At 50.5% G+C, this 19257-nt stretch overlaps 2 protein-coding genes across 4 annotated transcripts in view; one reads left to right on the top strand and one right to left on the bottom strand.

Moving 5' to 3' along the window:
• The window catches only part of MRPL2 (mitochondrial ribosomal protein L2), a 5310-nt gene extending 3404 nt beyond the window's left edge, over nucleotides 1–1906 (bottom strand). Inside the window, exons 1-2 of one of the 2 annotated variants that reach the window (XM_023212858.3) lie at nucleotides 1372–1906; nucleotides 135–303 (exon numbers count right to left, since the gene is read on the bottom strand). In XM_023212858.3, the coding sequence (XP_023068626.1) occupies nucleotides 135–303; nucleotides 1372–1467 (265 nt within the window). In that variant the 5' untranslated portion in view covers nucleotides 1468–1906. The remainder of the gene's footprint in view (nucleotides 1–134; nucleotides 304–1371) is intronic. The other variant, XM_023212859.3, reaches the window with a different exon arrangement.
• On the top strand, nucleotides 1684–18502 carry KLC4 (kinesin light chain 4). 2 transcript variants are annotated; one of them, XM_023212855.2, is made up of 16 exons: nucleotides 1684–1784; nucleotides 3398–3680; nucleotides 4962–5192; nucleotides 7997–8078; nucleotides 8999–9218; nucleotides 9692–9779; nucleotides 13702–13803; nucleotides 14045–14218; nucleotides 14596–14695; nucleotides 14888–14940; nucleotides 15171–15241; nucleotides 15461–15569; nucleotides 16134–16274; nucleotides 16533–16648; nucleotides 17312–17375; nucleotides 18028–18502. In XM_023212855.2, the coding sequence occupies exons 2-16, from the start codon at nucleotides 3423–3425 to the stop codon at nucleotides 18076–18078; spliced, it is 1860 nt and encodes a 619-aa protein (XP_023068623.2). In that variant the 5' UTR covers nucleotides 1684–1784; nucleotides 3398–3422; the 3' UTR covers nucleotides 18079–18502. The 2 variants fall into 2 exon arrangements, with proteins under 2 accessions (XP_023068623.2, XP_023068624.1); XM_023212856.2 differs by lacking the exon at nucleotides 1684–1784 and adding an exon at nucleotides 1823–2691.
• Nucleotides 18503–19257: the final 755 nt, after the last annotated feature.

Here is a 19257-nt window from a genome sequence, read left to right as displayed (position 1 = left end):
GCAAAAGGAGCCAAATAAGTGCTTTTTAATTACATTCCTCTGCCTTACAAGGTACAAGTGTGTCAATATACAGATCTAGGGTCTTAACATGTTTTTCCCTTTGATTGCTTAAATCCCCTTGTCCTTGCTCCCACCTGTGTGGTCTCGGCCCCCAGACTTCCTCATCTTCACTGGTGCAATGGTGTACTTGGTACGACTCTTCCAGGACACAAAGTTGGCATTAAGGGCCACAGAAGTAAGGATTGGGCGGCAGGGGAGCAACATCAAGGCAGAGGGCTGTTGGAGAAGGGCATTGTTCATCATCTGGGGATAAAAAGACATCTCTTTCATTTGAAAGCTAATTGAAGGCAAAGCATCAGAGAACCAAGTCAGAGGGCACTGATCAATTTTAGCTTGTAGCCCACTTCCTCCTGGATGTATCCCAAACCAGCTATCCAAAAACTCCACCCTTCACAGCTTGCCCAATAATGTTCTCCCCATGATCATCTCCTTCCAAATTTGGCCCAGAACTCTCCATCGCCAGCAATCTGTTTTTACCTAAACAATTCCCTTCTCCATAGCTGGTAACTTCCATACATCCATGTATCACCATCAGTGCCAATTCCTTTTGCCCTCTGCATTATGTTGCTGGGAATTATTCACATACGAATGGAAGGGAGGGGTCATTTCACTCTTGTTCCTTGCTGTATTCCCAGCATTTCAGAGTAGGTTGATTTGGATTTGAATTTTAAACATGCATCTGTCAAACTCTACCATAAGCAGCTTGAGAGCTCCATAGGAGCAAGACTTACTTCTCTTTTGCGTGACTCACCAGTCACCCACCCACTAGGACCTCAGGATACCTTCCTCTGAGGCCACTCTTCTTTGTATCTTGCCCTGCATTCTCTAATATCAGCAGTAACTCATCTTTGTAGGTATCATATCATAATGGTTAAGAGCACTGGCTCTGAAAGACAGACTGCTTAGCTCTGATAGTTGTGTGTGTGACCTTGGACTCCTTATCATTCTCCTCATCTATAAAATGGGAATAGTAACTGCCTTATAGAGTATTTGAAAGGAGTTCATTTATTTGAAACGTCTATTACCTACACCTGGCTTATCATAGGCACTCGATAAACGTTAGTTATTACCGAAACCTGTACAACCGGTGATATGTAAAGCACTTTGACCTTAAGTATCTCGTCTGAAGAATTTCGCCCTATGAGATAGCAACACTTGTGGAGGAAAAAGCTGAGGCTGAGTGTGCCTTATCCAAGGTCACGGACCTGCTTGACTCCTGACCAGACTTGCAACCCCGGCCTCGCATCCCCGCAGACCCCATCTCCGGTAGCTCGAATGGAAGCAGCCTTCTTCCCGGGTAAGGTGGATTACCTGGGCGGCGGGGAACAGACTCGGGGCAGGGGCGGCGACGGTCGGGGGCACCAGGCTCAGAGAGCGCAGAGCGCGGGTCAGTGCCCACAGGGCCATCCGGCTATCCAGGGCTCAGCACGCCACCCTTACTTTTAGCCAAGCTGCTCGGCGCTCCTAGATGACGTTGACTGTCCGGCGCCGTCGCTCCGCAAAACGTAAACGGAGGCGGGCAGAAAACTGGAGCCCAAGCAGGATACACACCTCCTTTCCTACCTGAACGCGGTGAGAGCCAATCCGCGGGCAGCTCTAATGTCCCGTGACTATGAAACAGGCCCCGCCCCCAGACCCGTCAAAACAATTGCCTCGAGCGGCAGCCATCATGGATTTAAAGGGGCAGTACCGGCAAGAGCGGCAGCCAGACCGGCAGATTGCAGGTGAGTCTTTGAGGGTACCTCTGAGACTGAAGGTTAAGGTCTCTGCCATCTCTTACTCTCGCACCCCCAAAAAGATAAACAAACCCCTTCCAACCAACCTTACAAAACTCCAGGCTCAAAAACTCCGCCCTTCGCGATTCTTCCCCGCCCCTCGGCGTCCAGACAGACAGATAGCCGGCCTGCCCCGCCCCCTGCGCCACCAACTGTTTCAGTGACCTCGGGGTCGTTAGGCTTCCAGGTCCTCGCTGGAGCTGCGGACCTCGGTCGTCCATCCACACCTCTCCCCTACCGCCCCCGCCCATCACACTCTCCCAACCCTGGGCCCCAGGGCAGGTCGACAGCCCGAGGCACTCCTCTACTGCGTTTCCAGGCCCAGGAGACCCTCCTTGCGACCCGGCAGCCGTTCAGGAGACCTCCCATTCTTCCCTGCATCAACGGGCATTAGGGGGGCACCCTACGGTGATACCTCTCAGAGCCTGTTTGTAGGTGACCGTGACAGAGACAAAGCCATTGAAGTGACTGGGTGTGGAGTGACCAGGTGTTCCTCCCTCCCCTTTCCCAGACACGCCTCTTGCTGTAGGTGTCTGATTAAGTCTCTCTCTCTCATATTCCTGGGAGACAGTAGCTCCCCAGGCCTGCGATGAGGGAGGCTGGCTTGGGGAAGGAGAAGGGAATTGGGCGTCTTTAAAGACCTGTAGGCAGAGGGAGTGAGGGAGGGAGGCTGTTTGTCCTGGGTGGGGCTCTGTGCCAGGTCCTCTGGGTAGCTGTGAAGTGGTGAGAGAAGGGGTGGGAACGCTGGACTTCTGGACTTTGGGCAGGGCAGATCCTTCTGATTCTCTGGCTGCTGAACAGTTTCTTCCGGGCTCCGGCCTGAGTGCCACAGCCAGGGCCTCTGCTCTGTACACAGGTAAGACGACTTCAAAGATGAGAAACAAGACCCTTCTGAGGAAGTGGGAACACAGTCTGGGTCCTGGGAGGTGGGAAGTATGGGTTGAAGGTAAGTGGGAAAAGATGTAGGACTGACCAGGTTTGGAGATGCTGGGCTTAGGTCTGCTGGTGATGCAGCCTGAAGACCTTGAGCTTTCTGGGACCCTCTAATGTGGATCCTGCAAGGAAGGGTCCTGTTTTCTTCTTTTCCCTTTCTTCCCTGATTTAACTTTGCAGAGATTCCTTCTCTTTTTTCTAGATCCCTGCATTATTTTCTGCATAACTCTCACTTTAGCCCTGTGCCCTTTGAAGCTCTCCCACAGATCCTCTATGTGATCTCCATAGTGCTGTCTCTCATCCCTGGATAACTTTTCCTAACTCAGGCTCTAACTGCTTTTCTGTTCTCTTCCTAAGTCCTGAATCCTTATGCTAGTTCTAAGCACCTTTGCTCCTACTATAGTCTTTCTTTATTTAAATCAATTCATCTCCCTCTCACTTTGCCCACAGCCTTAACTTTGAGTTTAGTGATCTGGGCTCCCTGCCTGCTGGTCACTCTCTCTCTCCAACTAAGCCACAGGGTCACTCTTACTTTTGTCCCTTCACTTGGATTCTCACCACCCTCTGAGAAAGTTCTCAGCTTCTCTGTCTCATCTTTATGCCAGTTGAACTCTGTTGTTTCTCCCTAGACCGGGCAAGGTCCCCCAGGCCAGGATGTCAGGCCTGGTGCTGGGGCAGCGGGATGAGCCTGCAGGCCACCGGCTCAGCCAAGAGGAGATCCTGGGGAGCACACGGCTGGTCAGCCAAGGGCTAGAGGCCCTGCACAGTGAACACCAGGCCGTGCTGCAAAGCCTGTCCCAGACCATTGAGTGTCTGCAGCAGGGAGGCCATGAGGAAGGGCTGGTGCATGAGAAGGCCCGGCAGCTTCGCCGTTCTATGGAAAACATTGAGCTCGGGCTGAGTGAGGCCCAGGTGAGAGGGCAAAGGTGGTGCCAAGTGGTCCAGGGTGGATGGAGGAGCAGGTACCTGATTGAAGGTTTGGGGTTGCTTGGGATCACCTCACTCTAGACATTTGCATCCATTCATTAAATATGTATTAAGTCGCTACTGTGTGCCAGAATGCTTTTGGTCACTGAAGAAATACATCATTGAACACAATTGTAAAAATCTTTGCCATCTTGGAGCTTACCTTCTAGCTGGGGAAGACAGACAATACCTAAATAAATAATGATTCGGTATGCCAGAATGATAATTGCTAAGGATAAAAGGACCAAAATAAAGCAGGGAAGGAAACTAGGGACTGTGGAGAGAGGGTATAATTTTAGATAGGGTGGTCAAAAAAGGTCACCCTTTTTTGAAAAGGTGACATTTTGGCAAAGATGTGAAGGTGAGGGGAATGAGTCATGCCTATTAAACAGGGGAAGGGCATCCTAATCAGAGAGAGCAGCAAGTGCAGAGACTCTGAACGAAAGTCTGCCTGGTGAGGTCAGTGAACAGCAAGGGGCCAGTATGGCTGCAGTAGAGTGAATGAAGGGAGGGAGATGGATCAAGTGGAACTTGTAGGCCATCCCGAGGACTTTTATTTTACCTTTTTTTTTTGAGATGGAGTCTTGCACCGTTGCCCAGGCTGGAATGTAGTGGCACCATCCTGGCTCACTGCAACCTCTGTCTGCCAGGTTCAAGCGATTCTCCTGCCTCAGCCTCCTGAGTAGCTGGGACTACAGGCGCGCACCACCACACCCGGCTAATTTTTGTATTTTTAGTAGAGATGGTGTTTCACCATGTTAGCCAGGCTGGTTTTGAACTCCTGACCTCATGATCCACCCGCCTTGGCCTCCCAAAATGCTGGGATTACAGGCGTGAGCCACTGTTCCTGACCCTGATTTTACTTTGAGTGAGATGGAAACTATTGGAATGTTTTTAGAAGAGGAGTGATGTGGTCTAACTTGGCATCATCTGGTTGCTGGGTTACGAATAGACAGTAGGAGAACAAGGGCAGCAACAAGGAGGCCAGTGAGGAAGTTATTGTAGTAATTTAGGTAGGAATTTATAGTGGCTTGGCCCAGGGTGATGGCAGTGGAGGTGGTGGGAAATTGGATTCGGGGTGTTTTGAAGGTAGTGCCACTGCTACACCCCCACCTTCTGGCTCCTTTGTGCCCCTGCCAGTCTTGCTACGTCCCAGTAGGCTCCCCTTCCACCTGTTCCTGAATACTCCCACCCAGAATCTGGAGCTCAGGGGATGTGCCCATCTAGGTGATGCTGGCTCTAGCCAGCCACCTGAGCACAGTGGAGTCGGAGAAACAGAAGCTGCGGGCTCAGGTGCGGCGGTTATGCCAGGAGAACCAGTGGCTGCGGGACGAACTGGCTGGCACCCAGCAGCGGCTACAGCGCAGTGAACAGGCTGTGGCTCAGCTGGAGGAGGAAAAGAAGCACCTGGAGTTCCTGGGGCAGCTGCGACAGTATGATGAAGATGGACACACCACGGTGAGTGTACGCAGGCAAGACTGGCTAAGGGGTGGGCAGCCAGGAGTTACCACAGACATGGGGGAAATTGCCCCATCATCCTCAGGGTCCATCAGCTCTACGCAAACTGCTCTCACCTGAAAGAATTCCTTTTTCAACCCTGACACCAACTCCAGGTGACAGCCAGGGGAAAAACTATATTCAGCTAATTCAGTCAACATGTAATGAGATGCCTCCTATGTACCAGGCATTGTGCACTGCACTGGTGAGTGGGGCACACAGAGTTCCTGCTGTCACAATTACAAGCTTGTGAGGGAGATAGACAAGCACCTGGACAATTCCAATCCAGAATCCTGTGTGCTACAGTTAGGGAAAGCATAGCCCGGTTGAGCATGACCCTCCTAAAATTTGCTTTCAAAATGTGTGAATTTTTTTTTTTTTTTTTTTTTTTTTTTGAGACAGAGTTTCATACTCCAGCCTAGGCTGGAGTGCAATGGTGCAATCTTGGGTCACGGCAGCCGCCACCTCTCAGGTGCAAGCAATTCTCCTGCCTCAGCCTCCCGAGCAGCTGGAATTGCAGGCGCCTGCCACCACACCTGGCTAATTTTTGTATTTTTACTAGAGATGGGGTTTCACCATGGTTTTGAACTCCTGACCTCAGGTTATCTGCCCGCCTGGGCCTCCCAAAGTGCTGGGATTACAGGTGTGAGCTACCATGCCCGACCCAAAATGTGTGATATTTAACCCTCATTCAACAGAGTGCAGTGATGCCATCTCAGCTCACTGCAACCTCCGCCTCTGGCGTTCAAGCAATTCCCATGCCTTAGCCACCCAAGCAGCTGGGATTACAGGTGTCTGCCACCACACCCAGCTAATTTTTGTATTTTTAGTAGAGATGGAGAGTTTTGCCATGTTGGCCAGGCTGGTCTCAAACTCCTAACCTCAAGTGATCTGCCTGCCTCAGCCTCCCAAAATGCTGGGATTACAGGTGTGAGTCACCATGCCTGGCTGAGAGTGTGTTTTCTTTAGATGTTTCTGTAGGGAACAAGTCTTATCCATGAGAACACATGTGACAAAATACAAAGCAGCAAGTGCTCAGTGCTGGATGAGTGGTTCAGTCAGTGTGGGAAGAATTTCATGGAGATATGTCTCTGAGAGCTGGAATGGTCTAAGAAGAATTCATAGAGGAAGCAGGGAGCTTGGGCAACATAGTAAGACCCCATCTCCACAAAAAATTAAAAAATTAGCCCTAGGCCGGGCACAGTGGCTCAAGCCTGTAATCCCAGCACTTTGGGAGGCCGAGACGGGCGGATCTCGAGGTCAGGAGATCGAGACCATCCTGGCTAACACAGTGAAACCCCGTCTCTACTAAAAAAATGAAAAAAACTAGCCGGGCGAGGTGGCGGGCGCCTGTAGTCCCAACTACTTGGGAGGCTGAGGCAGGAGAATGGCGTGAACCCAGGAGGCGGAGCTTGCAGTGAGCTGAGATCCGGCCACTGCACTCCAGCCTGGGCGACAGAGCGAGACTCCGTCTCAACAACAACAAAAAATAAATAAATAAAAAATTAGCCCGATGTGGTTGTGTGTACCTGTAGCCTCAGCTATTCGGGAGGCTGAGATGGGAGGATCGCTTGAGCCCAGGAGGTAGAAGCTGCAGTGAGCTGTGATTGTACCACTGCATTCTAGCTTGGGTTATTGCCAGACCAGAGACTCTGTCTCAAAAAACTAACAAAAAAAATCGAGGAAGCAGGATACAGGGATGGGTAGGATATAGGTTTGATTTTTCATTTCAGTGGGTTAGGATCCATCCCATCTGAGATGGATTTTTAACTTTCATGATGAGGAAGAGGAAGGAGCTTTTTAGACTGGAGTGCAGGGTGTCATTGATAAGGCTTACAGACTGGAAAAGCTGGTCTCTCTCAGGGAAAGTGAGCAGATGGATTGCACAGGACACATTGGTGAAGCTGGGTAGGAAGGTTGGTGTTTGGATGAGGCTGCAGTTCCTGATGGGGAAAAGCAGATTTTCCTAGTGCAGAATAGGTTAGACGGTGAGGGAGGGTTATGCAGTAAGTTCAGAAATGAGCTGTGCAAATGATGGGCACCAGGCTGAGCTAGACACTTTTTGGGTACATGTCAATAAGATCGGACATACTCCCTTCCCTCAGGAGAGACAGGACAGACATATAATCAACATAAACACACAGAGATCAGCATGGGGCCATAATTACAAGAGTTAAGGCGAGATTGAGGGTGGTTAGAAAGGAAACTTTTTTTCCTTTTTTTTTTTTTTTTTGTTTTGAGACGGAGTTTCGCTCTTGTTGCCCAGGCTGGAGTGCAATGGCGCGATCTCGGCTCACTGCAACCTCTGCCTCCCAGGTTCAAGCGATTCTCCTGCCTCAGCCTCACGAGTAGCTGGGATTACAGACATGCGCTACCATGCCCGGCTAAGTTTGTATTTTTAGTAGAGATGGGGTTTCTCCATGTTGGTCAGGATGGTCTTGAACTCCTGACCTCAGGTGATCCGCCCACCTCGGCCTTCCAAAGTGCTGGAATTACAGGCGTTAGCCACCATACCTGGCCAGGAAGGAAACTTTCTGTATGAGAAGGAGGGGGAAGTTTTGAGATTTTGTCCAAAGCATCTCTGGCTGTTACAAACAAGAGGCCTGGGCTTGGCTGGGCCAGTTGCTAGCCTTTCCGGGGCAGAGACAGGAACAACAGTCTTCTCCTATGCCCCATCTGTCTGTGATTTCATGGCTTAGAGGGGTCACTGAGGAGGCTACTAGGTAGGGATATCTTGGCCCTTAATGTTGCTTCTTCCCTTCCAGGAGGAGAAAGAAGGCGATGCCACCAAGGATTCCCTGGATGACCTCTTCCCTAATGAGGAGGAAGAGGACCCCAGCAATGGCTGTGAGTCTGCCTCTGGAATGGGATGGTGAAAAGGGGCAGCAGGAGGCTGGCCCTAGCTGTGGCCCACCCTGTATACAGGACACTCACCATCTAGAAATAGGTTATCCACTTTTTCTGGAGACAGGGCAGGGGCTGGGCTAGTACTTCGATTTCCTCAGCCTCCCCATTGAACAAACATGTATTAAACACTGAGTATGTGCCAGGTACTGTGCTAGGCACTAGGAGTACTGAGATGGAAATGGCATAGGTCTCGCCAGTAAGGAGTTCACAGTCTAGTGGGAGAATAAACCTGAGATGGGGAGACCATGAGCCCCTCAAGGGAAAGAACCAGGTTTTTTTTTTTTTTTTTTTTTTTTTTTGAGACAGAGTCTCACTCTGTCTCCTAGGCTGGAGTGCAGTGGGCCGATCTCGGCTCTCTACAACCTCCGCCTCCTGGATTCAAGTGATTCTCCTGCCTCAGCCTCCCGAGTAGCTGAAACTATAGGCGTCCACCACCACGCCTGGCTAATTTTTGTATTTTTAGTAGAGACAGGGTTTCACCATATTGGCCAGGCTGGTCTCGAACTCCTGACCTCGTGATCCACCTGCCTTGGCCTCCCAAAGTGCTGGGATTACAGGCGTGAGCCACTGCACCTGGCCAGAACCAGGTCTTTCTTATCTTTGTACTCCTGGGACATCCCTTGGTTCATATTTATTAAATAGATGTTTGTTGAATGAATGAATTACTGGGTGAATAACTGAGGTTGTGATGGGCACAGGTCAAGGGAGTGGATAAAAGAATAGTGCTTGAGGCAGGTCTAATATTGAGAGGCCATGTTGGGGCAGGCATAGGTATGGAACAAGACGTGCAATGGGGAGTGGAAGGGCAGACAGCAAAGGGGAGAGGAAGAGTCCTTTGTTTATTTTCTGTGATGGTTTAGTGTCCCGTGGTCAAGGTACTGCAGCAGCTCAGCAGGGTGGATATGAGATCCCAGCAAGGTTGCGGACGTTGCACAACCTGGTGATCCAGTACGCAGCCCAAGGTCGCTATGAGGTGGCCGTGCCACTCTGTAAGCAGGCACTGGAGGACCTGGAGCGCACATCAGGCCGTGGCCACCCTGATGTTGCCACCATGCTCAACATCCTTGCTTTGGTGTATCGGTGAGGACTTCCCTCCTCCAGTGCCCAGATCTTCCCCCACATTCCCACCTTGGTCCTCCTTTGGCTTTCATTTTTCCTCTTCACAGGGTACCTCTCCTCCCTGTTGGGCCTCCCAGATACACCCCACTCGGGTGCTTCTTAATGTGCCAGAACTCTCACTTTTCCCATACCTAAGCATTTGCTCATTCTTTGGGATCACTATTCCTCTAATCTCTTTTGAGGAGTGCTCTCTCCCTCTCTTCCCCCTGCCCTCTCACTTCCTATAACTTGTGGCTTCCTCTTGCGATGGCAGTGCCCTGCATTCTGGTATGAGTATGTCAGTGAAGCCCCCTTACTGTCCACACCAGGCTTCCTGTCTCCTCATGGAGGTCCCCAGTCCTTAAATGTACTCAGTCCTCCCAAAGGGAAGGAGGGAAGAAGAAGGCTTGCAGACAGAGTTCAGGGTAACTCCTGTCACTTTTGTCTTCTTCCAGGGACCAGAATAAGTATAAGGAAGCTGCCCACCTGCTGAATGATGCCCTCAGCATCCGGGAGAGCACCCTGGGCCCCGACCATCCTGCTGTCAGTATTCCTTGCCCTCCCTGCCCCACACCCCACACCATTGCTGTTTTGGCCTCTCTTAACTCATCCATCTGCTGCCCTCAGTCCACTCACTAAGGGTGCTGAGAAAGGAGGAGTAAGAAGTCCTTTCTTCCAGGCACTGTCCAGTGATCCTAGTGCTTAATTCTCTGAGACTCAGTGACTCCTTTTTATAATGAATATTTTGCTTGAACTTAATTCATAGATAAGTCATAGGTAAATCCATATATGATTTCTACAAAAGTTAATATGCTACTTTAGTAAATATAAAAGAAAAACAAAAGTAATTTATAAGAGCAATATATACGATGTAATATAATAAGATAAAAATACAAAACAACAGTAACTGTATTGAGTACAACTTTGTTAAAAGAAATAGCAAAGTGGCCTGGGCATGGTGGCTCACGCCTGTAATCCCAACACTTTGGGAGGCTGAGGCAGGTAGGTCACAGGGTCAGGAGTTTGAGACCTGCCTGACCAACATGGTGAAACCCCGTCTCTACTAAAAGTACAAAAATTAGTCGGGTGTGGTGCCACATGCCTGTAATCACAGCTACTTGGGTGGCTGAGGCAGGAGAATCACCCAGGAGGTGAAGGTTGCAGTGAGCTGAGATCTTGCCATTGCACTCCAGCCTGGGCAACAGGGCGAGACCCCATCTCGAAAAAAAAAAAAAATTGCAAAGTGGTCTCATATATAATGAATGATTCTGGATTTAGAAGACCAGTAAGCCATTCCATACGAGAAGTACTAGAAAAATGAGACAGCGGCTGGGTTCAGTGGCTCATGTCATGCATGTGATCCCAGCAGGCCAAGGCAGGAGATCACTTGAGGCCAGGTGTGGGAGATTAACCTGGGCAACATAGCGAGACCCTGTCTCTACAAAAATTTAAAAATTTACTGGGCACAGTGGCGTGCACCTGTAGTCCCAGCTAGTTGGGAGTCTAGGGTGGAAGGATCGCTTGAGCTCAGGAGTTTGAGGTTACAGTGAGCTATGATCATGCCACTGCACTCCAGTCTGTATAGCAGAGTGAGCGCCTGTCTCTTAAAAAAAAAAAATGAAAATATAGGTGGACACTTTATTAAAGTACAGTATTATAAGAAATCACAAGGGTTGGGCACGGTGGCTCACGCCTGTAATCCCAGCACTTTGGGAGGCCAAGGTAGGCGAATCACGAGGTCAGGAGTTCAAGACCATCTTGACATGGTGAAACCGCGTCTCTACTAAAAATACAAAAATTAGCTGGGCGTGGTGGCGGGCACTTGTAATCCCAGCTACTCAGGAGGCTGAGGCAGGAGAATCTCTTTTTTTTTTTTTTTTTGAGATGGGAGTCTCGCTCTGTCACCCAGGCTGGAGTGCTGTGGCCGGATCTCAGCTCACTGCAAGCTCCTCCTCCCGGGATCACGCCATTCTCCTGCCTCAGCCTCCCGGGTAGCTGGGACTACAGGCGCCCACCACCTCGCCCGGCTAGTTTTTTGTAGTTTTTAGTAGAGACGGGGTTTCACCGTGTTAGCCAGGATGGTCTCGATCTCCTGACCTCGTGATCCGCCCGTCTCGGCCTCCCAAAGTGCTGGGATTACAGGCTTGAGCCACCGCGCCCGGCCCGAGGCAGGAGAATCTCTTGAAACCAGAAGGCGGAGGTTGCAGTGAGGGGAGATTGAGATTGAGATCATGCCACTGCACTCCAGCCTGGGCAACAAGAGTGAAACTCTGTCTCCAAAAAAAAAAAAAAAAAAAAAAAAAAATGACCAGATTTATTTGTATGTAAGAGAAAGAGACTGGGCACGGTGGCTCATGCCTGTAATTCCAGCACTTTGGGAGGCCAAGGCAGGTGGATCACCTGAGGTCAGGAGTTTCAGACCAGCCTGGCCAACATGGTGAAAACCCGTCTCTACTAAAAAATATATATAAAATTAGCCGGGCATGGTGGCATATGCCTGTAATCCCAACTATTTGGAGGCTGAGGCAGGAGAATCATTTGAATCCGGGGGGTGGAGGTTGCAGTGAGCCAAGATCACACCATTGCACTCCAGCCTGGGCAACAGAGCAAGACTCCGTCTCAACAAAATAAAAAGCGGCCCAGTGCTGTGGCTCACTCCTGTAATTCCGGCACTTTGGGAGACCAAGGTGGTCGGATCATCTGAGGTCAGGAGTTTGAAACCAGCCTGACCAACAAGGTGAAACCCTTTCTCTACTAATAATACAAAAATTAGCCAGGTGTGGTGGCGTGCACCTGTAGTCCCAGCTACTCGGGAGGCTGAGACAGGAGAATTGCTTGAACCTAGGAGGCTGAAGTTGCAGTGAGCCAAGATCATACCACTGCACTTCAGCCTGGGTGATGGGGCGAGACTTTCTCTCAAAATAAATAAATAAATAAATAAATAAATAAATAAATAAATAAATAAATAAATAAGTACAAATAAATAAAAGGAAAGAGAGAAACAACCTTAAGTAGGGATATTGGCCGGGCGCAGTGGCTCATGCCTATAATCCCAGCACTTTGGGAGGCCGAGTTGGGCGGATCACAAGGTCAGGAGATCGAGACCATCCTAGCTAACACGGTGAAACCCCGTCTCTACCAAAAATGCAAAAAATTAGCCAGGTGTGGCGGCGTGTGCCTGTAGTCCCAACTACTCGGGAGGCTGAGGCAGGAGAATGGCGTGAACCCGGGAGGCGGAGCTTGCAGTGAGCCGAGATTGCACCACTGCACTCCAGCCTGGGCGACAGAAAAAAAGGTAGGGATATCACACCAAAGCAAATGATAGAGTTGTCAATGTATAGAAAATGAAAAATGAAAAAATTTTTTTTGTTTTGTTTTTTGAGACAGAGTCTCATGGTATCACCCAGCCTAGAGTGCAGTGGTACAATCTCGGTTCGCTGCAACCTCTGCCTCCCAGGCTCAAGTGATCCTCCTGCCTTAGCCTCCCAAGTAGCTGGGATTACAGGTGCATGCTACCACACCAGGCTAATTTTTGTATTTTTAGTAGAGATGGGTTTTCACCATGTTGGCCAGGCTGCTCGTGAACTCCTGACCTCAAGTGATCCACCTACCTCGGCCTTGCAAAGTGCTGGGATTACAGGTGTGAGCCACAGCACCCAGCTGAAAAGTTACTTATTTTTTGTTGAGATGGAATTTCACTCTTGTTGCCAGGTTAGAGTGCAACATGGCACGATCTTGGCTCACTACAACCTCCACCTCCCGGGTTCAAGCAGTTCTCCTGCCTCAGCCTCCCAAGTAGCTGGGATTACAGATATGTGCTACCACACCTGGCTAATTTTGTATTTTTAGTAGAGACAGGGTTTCTCCATGTTGGTCAGGCTGGTCTCGAACTCTTGACCTTTGGTGATCTGCCCTCTTCGGCCTCCCAAAGTGCTGGGATTATAGGCATGAGCCACTGCGTCCAGCCAAAAAGTTATTTTTGAACGTGATCTGTGTGAAAATAATTCCGTATGGTATGACATATGATAGGCAGGGATGATGTATCTCAGAAATCATCCTCCTATCTTGATATCCCATTAAATATCAATGTTTACATTTAGTGTTTGGATGTCCGGCAGGACATTCAAAAGTTGGCAGAGCTGTCTTACACATGCAGAACATCCTTAGGGTTCTTGCCTCCTCAAAGGTAATCATCATGGCAACCAAAAAAAAAAGAAAAAACAACAAAAAAAAAACCACCTCCAGAAATTTCTTAAAATCCCCTAGAGGGCGATACTATCCCTTAGCCTCAGAGCCATCCTGTTCAGCAATTTCCCCTCCCTTCAGCCCCTGGCTCCAGGGTAGTAGAGTCTTTGTCTCAGAGTTGTGCAGTGATTGTGGGACCCTGCTGGGAGGTGGGGAACCTCAGATTCCCATAGGTCATTTGCAACCCAAATGTCTGATGGGGACCGGCCTGTCTTCATAGGTGGCTGCCACGCTCAACAATTTGGCTGTGCTCTATGGCAAAAGGGGCAAATACAAGGAGGCAGAGCCTCTGTGCCAGCGGGCACTGGAGATTCGAGAAAAGGTACCCATGCCCTCTCTCCCTTCTTCCCTTGTTGCTGTGACCCTTCTCTACATGGATCCTCTGGTCTAACACTCCTCCTTCACTTTTTTTTTTTTCTCACCCCCATCTCTGCCTTGTTCTCTCTTCCTTCATTCCCATTCCTCTGCTTTCCACGTGTGTGCCTACATGCAAGCAGACACGTGTGCTTGTGCACACACACACGTAATCATAGCCATTTATCCACTCCTTTGTTCCCTTTCAGGTCCTGGGCACTAATCACCCAGATGTGGCAAAGCAGCTAAACAACCTGGCCCTCTTGTGCCAAAACCAGGGCAAGTATGAGGAGGTGGAACGCTACTACCAGCGAGCACTGGCCATCTACGAGGGGCAGCTGGGGCCAGACAACCCTAATGTAGCCCGGACCAAGAACAACCTGGTATGGGAGGAGGGGACAAAGTAGGTGGAATGAATGGGAAGGAGAGGCCACCTGGGTCATAGAGTTAGGAAGCATCACAATCTGGCACACTGCTCTCATCAAGTTTGTGCCCATTTCTGGGGCTGCCTTTGCGGATGAATGATCTGCTTCGTTCCAGTTATAGAAGCTCCACAGCTTCTTGAGAGTGGGCTGGGAATACCCTTGACCCTGCACCTGGAGAAGGAGGTGTGAGAAAGATCTCTGGGGAAAGTCACAGAGACACCGAGAAGTGGAACTCCCTGAGCCTGGTGAAGACGTTGTCTGGAAAAAAAAAAAAAAAAAAAGACCTTGCCTGCCTCCATGTTTTGTTCCTGTATTTTTGCCTTTCTGTCTTCTAGGCTTCCTGTTACCTGAAACAGGGCAAATATGCTGAGGCTGAGACACTATACAAAGAGATCCTGACCCGTGCCCATGTGCAGGAGTTTGGGTCTGTAGATGGTGAGTGGTGAGGGCTTGGGGAAGGGGCTGTGGGAAAGAAAAGAAATGCAGACCAAAGGTCGGGGGTTAGGCCACAGTGGTTCCCAGGGGGAGCCAGACCCCTTCAGTCCAGCCTGTCAGCCTCTGGGTCCTGGCTTTCCAACACTGTCTAGCTCCGATCTCTAACCTCCCCACCCCGTGTATCACCCCCAGATGACCACAAGCCTATCTGGATGCATGCAGAGGAGCGGGAGGAAATGAGCAAAGTGAGTGGGGGGAAGGGGGGCCAGCCTGGGGAGCTCAAGGTTACCAGGGTCTCTGTCTTACTCCTTCCATTAGCCCAACTCACCCTTCCCGCCCCAGCACCAGCCCCAGATGCATGGTGTCCTCCCCAGCCCAGCCTGCACCCTAGCCCCATGCCACCATGCATCCCAGCATCTCTGTATTCTTATCTTTGGCTCTCCCTGCCCTTCTCTCTGGCCTCTCTGTCCTGCAGAGCCGGCACCATGAGGGTGGCACACCCTATGCTGAGTATGGAGGCTGGTACAAGGCCTGCAAAGTGAGCAGGTGAGCTGCCAGTGGAAAGCCAGCTTGGCCTCCGATGCCTTCCATCCAGGCTCCCAGCCTCCCAGCCCTTTTCCCTTCCTCCCGTAGACTTTCCCTCAGCTTTAGCTCTGTTCCTTCTCCTATTTTCTTATTTTTTTTCCTCTTGTCTTGCTTGGAAGACAAATGTTTTCTTTTCTGAACCCATTCTCTCTTCCTTCTCTGGTCTGTTTCTCACCACAGCCCCACAGTGAACACTACTCTGAGAAACCTGGGAGCTCTGTATAGGCGCCAGGGAAAGCTGGAGGCCGCTGAGACCCTGGAGGAATGTGCCCAGCGGTCCCGGAGACAGGTCAGAAGCCCAGAGGGGAAGGAGGTCCTTGAGGGAAGGGCCCTGGGGATGAGAGACTGCTGAGGTTTCTTGGGAGTCTCCTAAGAATAAGCGGAAAGGCTGATGAGGCCAGGAGGGAGAGGAAAGTGAGGCAGTGTTGTGATTGTGGTTGTTTTTAAGCATGTTCTTACCCCCTACCTGCACTTTGTGGTCAGGACTCTAATTTCAAGATTCACTAAATGGGGATATGAAGGAGAAACCCTGCCCTTTCATAAGGAGGGGCCTGGGTGGTGTGGGTGAGAGGAGTGAGGTGGGGGAGAGCCTAAGTCAATTTCTCAGATTGTGGGTCTCAATAGTAGGTTGTGAAATCAATTCAGTGTGGGCCATGGGGCTAAAAACATATACAGATCTATATATAGCAATGCATTGCGAATAGAAAAGGTGAGTATTGTTCCAGTAGGTATATACTGAGATATCACAAGGAAAAATGTTTTCCTTGCAGTGGCTGATGGTGAAAAAAATTTGAAAGCCCCATCCTGAGGAGTTAAGGAGTAGGAAGTCCCAGGTCCTTCCTTTTCCTTCCAGGGCACTGACCCTATCAGCCAGACCAAGGTGGCAGAGCTGCTTGGGGAGAGTGATGGTAGAAGGACCTCCCAGGAGGGCCCTGGGGACAGTGTGAAATTCGAGGGAGGTGAAGATGCTTCTGTGGCTGTGGAATGGTCCGGGGTGAGTCTGATCATTGCCTTTTCATCTCTCCTGCCCACTCCTGCTGGTGGTGGTGAGAGGCTCTTGGCTATGCTGTCCCAGTCTAGGTAGTGTATCCCTTCATGGGTATCTCTGGGAGCAAGCTTTTGACAGGACTTTTATTTCCAGTCACTGGGCCTTGGGGGTGGGGGATGTGTGCAGAATAAATGCTAGGACTAGACTCAGAAACCCATCTGTGTGGGATCCCTGTAGCTTTCATTGCTCACCCCTTTCTGCCAGGATGGCAGTGGGACCCTGCAGAGGAGTGGCTCTCTGGGCAAGATTCGAGATGTGCTCCGCAGAAGCAGTGAACTCTTGGTGAGGAAGCTCCAGGGGACTGAGCCTCGGCCCTCCAGGTACACATGGAAGTCAAGATATGGTATAGTGGCTGGGTGCTGTGGCTCAAGCCTGTAATCCCAGCACTTTGGGAGGCCGAGGCGGGTAGATCACCGGAGGTCAGGAGTTCGAGACCAGCCTGGTCAACAAGGTGAAACCTCATCTCTCCTAAAAATACAAAAATTAGCCGGGCGTGATGGTGGGTACCTGTAATCTCAGCTACTTGGGAGGCTGAGGCAGAAGAATTGCTGGAACCTGGGAGGTAGAGGTTGCAGTGAGCTGAGATCAAGCCATTGTACTCCATCCCAGGTGACAAAAGTGAAACTCTGTCTCAAAAAAAAGAAAAGAAAAGAAAAAAAAAGATATGGTAAAGCAGGCAAGTAAAGTAAGCCCTTGCCTCCAACTCCTCTTGGCCCCTGATCTCTGGAGAGGTATCTTGGAGAGAAACAGGGAGGAAGTCAATGGGACAGCCATGGAGAGAGAGGTTGGGTAGAATGGGTGCCCCAACGTGGGGGATGAAGGTAGCTGAGATACTGGTTCCTGATGCAGATAAGAGAAGTTGGGGGAGGGGATGGAGGGGAGGCAGTGATTTGATTTTGTGTGGCAGTGCTCAAGAGGCCCACAGCTTTAAGGCCACTCAAGAGGAAGAGAGGAGGCCTCAGTTCTTCCATTTTCCATTGTAGCAGCAACATGAAGCGAGCAGCCTCCTTGAACTATCTGAACCAACCTAGTGCAGCACCCCTCCAGGTGAGAGCAGTGCTTGTGAGCATATTGGTGGGTGACGAAAAGAGAACAGCCAGTGAGCAAGCCCAGTAGAGTAAGGGAAGAGGGGAGAGGAGTCACCTGGGATAATGATGAGCCAGGGGATTGCAGTTATTAAGGAATCAGGCAGATAGCTTGTGGTGAGTGATGACCACCAAGGGACAGTTTCAGGCCAGACATAGTAGCAAACAAGTTAATAAGGAGGGAAATAGGAATATTCTTTAAACTGGTACTTTGGAATTATGAATAATTTAAGAATTATTTGGAGATACTAATTTTTTCATCCTGCAGCCACCTTCATAGTAGATGAGAATGGAAAAAGAAAAGTATTAAATAATCCCCATCTGAGAAAACAGTAATGATATTTTAATGGCAAATGACTTCTTATATCAACACACTCAAAGTATACGCCAGTATTCATGTGGTTCTTCCAGGTAGATTCTCCACCAGATTGTGGCCTTCTGGAAAACCCTAGCAGAGGCTAAACAAAGTCCCAGATCCAGAGATAGACTGGTCCAGAGATAGATGTGATCCTAGGTCCAGAGATACACTGTGGCCATGGGATGGATGGACTCCAGGAGACAGTCTTTGGGAGGCTGAGGTCCCTGAGCTGATGGGGTAGTGTTGTCTGTTTCAGGTCTCCCGGGGCCTCAGTGCCAGCACCATGGACCTCTCTTCAAGCAGCTGACATTCAACCCGGTCCCCAGGTCTGCTGGGTCCCCCCACCTCCATAGCCCTCACAGCATTCCCCATTGCTCCTGGCTCTTCCCCACCCCTAGGTGGGACAACGAAGGGGAGCAGTTTAACCAGAAGATTGCTGCTGCCCTTAGGGTTTCAGCTCCCTCCTCAGGAATTCCTCTTAGGAATGACCCTCAAGACACCCTCTCTGCACCCTGTGGTCCTCTAGAGTAGCTAGCTCTGAGGCCCCCAAGGTGGGTACAAAGCAGGTATGGCCCTCAGAGATGCAGCCTGCTGCTGGCTTTTCAGTCAGAGGGTTGGGGGCTGGCCAGCCAAGCCGCCTTGCCCTGGCCGCTCTTATTCCCTCCCTCTGCTGTCTCACTTCAGGTCCATGTATTTCACTTTTCTTAAATAAAAGAATCAGGTAACGTTTCTGCGACTTGAGTCCTGATTGAAGAGGGTATGAAGCAGGGCTTGTGTTGGGGCCCTTCACAGAGGGTGAGGTGCAGTGATGGATGGGGCAGCAGGAGTGTTGATTCTTGGATCTCTCTTCTCTTCCTCCCCTTGTTTGTATCATCTCCAGCAGGGCCTGTAGGAAGGCATCTGGGGGATGGGGAAGAAGGAGGCCCACAACCCAAGGAGAAGGTGCTGTGGACTGGGTTGTCAGGGACATGTGGTGGCCATGTGGCAGGACCCTGGAGTCCTGGCGCCACTTCTCCTGACTGTGAGGCCCTCTGTGGCTGCCATTCGTTCTCCCAGCTGCTTGGGGGAAGGGAGGACTAAGCAGGCCTGGGGGGCCCTCCGGAGCCAGAGGGGAGACAAGGCACTATCCATCCCCTCTCAGCATATCTTGGAGGCCTGAGCAGCAGCTGGGGCCCATCTTCTAAAGCTTGACTCCTCCTGACCCGCCTCCTACACCCCTTGCTGCTTTCACAACAAAGAAAGAATGTGGGGGTGGTGGCGTGGGGGGTGGGGGGTGCCTGGAACAAGGGTTGTGCTGGGCCTCCCCACAGCTGGAGACTTGGCCATACCCTGACACAGCCCAGACTGCCTGGAGATGGACTTGGGATGAATTTGTCAGTTTAGCAGCCTTCAGCCTGGCTTTCAGAGCCCACTGTGTTTCTACCTTTGGGTTCAGATTGGTCTAGAGCCAAACCAGACCCCAGTCATGCACCCTTCAGCCCCTCTC

This window comes from Piliocolobus tephrosceles, chromosome 5 (assembly GCF_002776525.5).
Source record: "Piliocolobus tephrosceles isolate RC106 chromosome 5, ASM277652v3, whole genome shotgun sequence".
Classification (NCBI taxonomy): domain Eukaryota; kingdom Metazoa; phylum Chordata; class Mammalia; order Primates; family Cercopithecidae; genus Piliocolobus; species Piliocolobus tephrosceles.
Note: the sequence above shows the minus strand (reverse complement) of the source record. Positions and strands in the feature narration are given on the sequence as shown.

Bases quoted from the DNA above. Each gene is read 5' to 3' on its own strand.
- KLC4 (XM_023212855.2), top strand. From the start codon at position 3,423: ATGTCAGGCCTGGTGCTGGGGCAGCGGGATGAGCCTGCAGGCCACCGG. The intron at 9,219-9,691 runs GTGAGGACTTCC...GTCTTCTTCCAG, and splicing joins ATCCTTGCTTTGGTGTATCG to GGACCAGAATAAGTATAAGG. The intron at 16,275-16,532 runs GTGAGTCTGATC...CCTTTCTGCCAG, and splicing joins TGGCTGTGGAATGGTCCGGG to GATGGCAGTGGGACCCTGCA.